Below are 1,817 nucleotides of genomic sequence, written 5' to 3' on the forward strand. Positions count from 1 at the left end.
ATTATTTGAAAAGGCTATTAAAATACTTTCTCTTTGGGGCACCTGGGTGGCTTAGTCGGTTAAGCATCCGACTTCAGCTCAGGTCATGATCTCATGGTCACTGAGTTCTAACCTCACATCGGGCTCTGTGCTGACAGCTAGGAGCATGGAGCCTGCTTCGGATTCTGTGTCTCCCTCTCTCTCTGCTCCTTCCCTGCTCGCTCTCGGTCTCTCAAAAATGAATAAATGTTAAAAAAAAATACTTTCTCTTTTCCACTTAACATATCTCTGTGAGGACATATTTTCTTCATATCCTTCAACCAAAACAACATATCACAGCAGAAATAATGCAGAAGCAGTTATGAGAATCTAGGTGTCTTCCATTAACCCAGGAATTTCAAACATTTGCAAACATGTAAACAATGACATCCACTTCTTTTCTTTTGGAAAATATAATTATTTTTCATTAAAATGTGTCATTTGTTTTAAGATTTAATGAGTTTAACTGCTTTTTTATTTTAATAAGTTGACATCTTAAGTCTTCCTTAGCTTTAATTTCTAAGATGGAATGTCATTTGACATAAGCTACATAAAAAAAGGCATTCCTCAATTCTTGCAAGTGAAAAGTGTCCTGTGACCAAAACTTTTGAGAATCACTGCCCTATGGTTAAATGTATTCTAAGTCAGTAACCATTGTGACATCAGCACCAGGTCAATGATTACCAAATGAAAGATTCCATGCAGTTGACCATTACTTCACAGAGATCTCCAGTTGGATAGCCCCATAAGAAGCTAACAACCTAAGAGTGCCTACTATTGCCCCTGCTGTTCTCCATAGGGCTTTCTATGATGTTACAAGGAAACAAATAGTACAACAAATAGTTGGACATCCAACAAATAGTAAGAAAAAGGCCATTTCATTCTGATACTGCTTCTTTTGACTGTGGTCAGGTTTCCTACTCTGGTTTTATTATTAAAGATGTACAAACTTTAAACCAAAAGGGTAAAAGCTGCTGCTGGGCAGATGTGGACTTCAAATCTCTCCAAGATCTGACAAGCTCTTAAAAATGTTTACCATAAATGTAAGAACAACCCAGATTCAACTAGACATCCAACTATGACTTCCTATGATTGTGATCAAGATGACATGAGTACTGATGAAGAAATGAATCTTATAGTAATGCTCCAAGATATTAAAACTGCCCAAATTGAGCTCCTCAGTCAAATGACTGACATTCTCAGTGTGGTATCCAAAATGCAGGAAAATACTGACTTTTATCAGAAGCAGATGGAGATACTGGAAACCAGAATGAATGTTAATGAAGACAAACAATGTACAGTAACTAAAGATATCTTCTCTACGAAGAAACACATTGATGCTTTAAAGAAGAAGGTAACAGAACTGGAAAGCCAGAATTGTTGCTCCAGCATACATTGTTTAGAAGTTCTGGAAGGAGAACTTCTGGGTAAAGAGATCGTAGAACAACTTCACAAACTCATATAACCAGAAACTTTGAAGAACACATTGGCTTCTACACACGACAGAATCTCTTCAGCAGAACCAGAAAAAGTGCCCAGTTGTCCTGAGCCCACTGATCATCTTGAGAAGAAAACAATTTCCTCCAAAACTAAAACTCTGAAAAAAAGTAACGACCAAAATGCATTAAGAAGCCTTAGAAAAGCAAAGTCAAATATTTATATTTATCCAGACTTTAGTACATGGATCAAGCTAACTTTTGTCCATGAAGGAAAGTGGAGATTTTTCCTCAAAGCTACTAAGTTACAGGAATTCATCCAGGGGCTTCTTTCTAAGCCAACCATCCCTCCTGAGGAACCAC

General features: G+C 37.3%; 1 protein-coding gene across 1 annotated transcript; it reads left to right on the forward strand.

Annotated features, from left to right (window-relative positions):
- The first annotated feature begins 547 nt into the window (after positions 1–547).
- Positions 548–1,615, forward strand: CCDC54 (coiled-coil domain containing 54). The gene has a single exon (XM_045501895.1). It carries the CDS (start codon positions 1,097–1,099, stop codon positions 1,481–1,483), a length of 387 nt encoding a protein of 128 aa, XP_045357851.1. The 5' UTR covers positions 548–1,096; the 3' UTR covers positions 1,484–1,615.
- The last annotated feature ends 202 nt before the right edge of the window (positions 1,616–1,817 follow it).

Source organism: Leopardus geoffroyi, chromosome C2 (genome assembly GCF_018350155.1).
Source record: "Leopardus geoffroyi isolate Oge1 chromosome C2, O.geoffroyi_Oge1_pat1.0, whole genome shotgun sequence".
In the NCBI taxonomy this organism is placed as follows: domain Eukaryota; kingdom Metazoa; phylum Chordata; class Mammalia; order Carnivora; family Felidae; genus Leopardus; species Leopardus geoffroyi.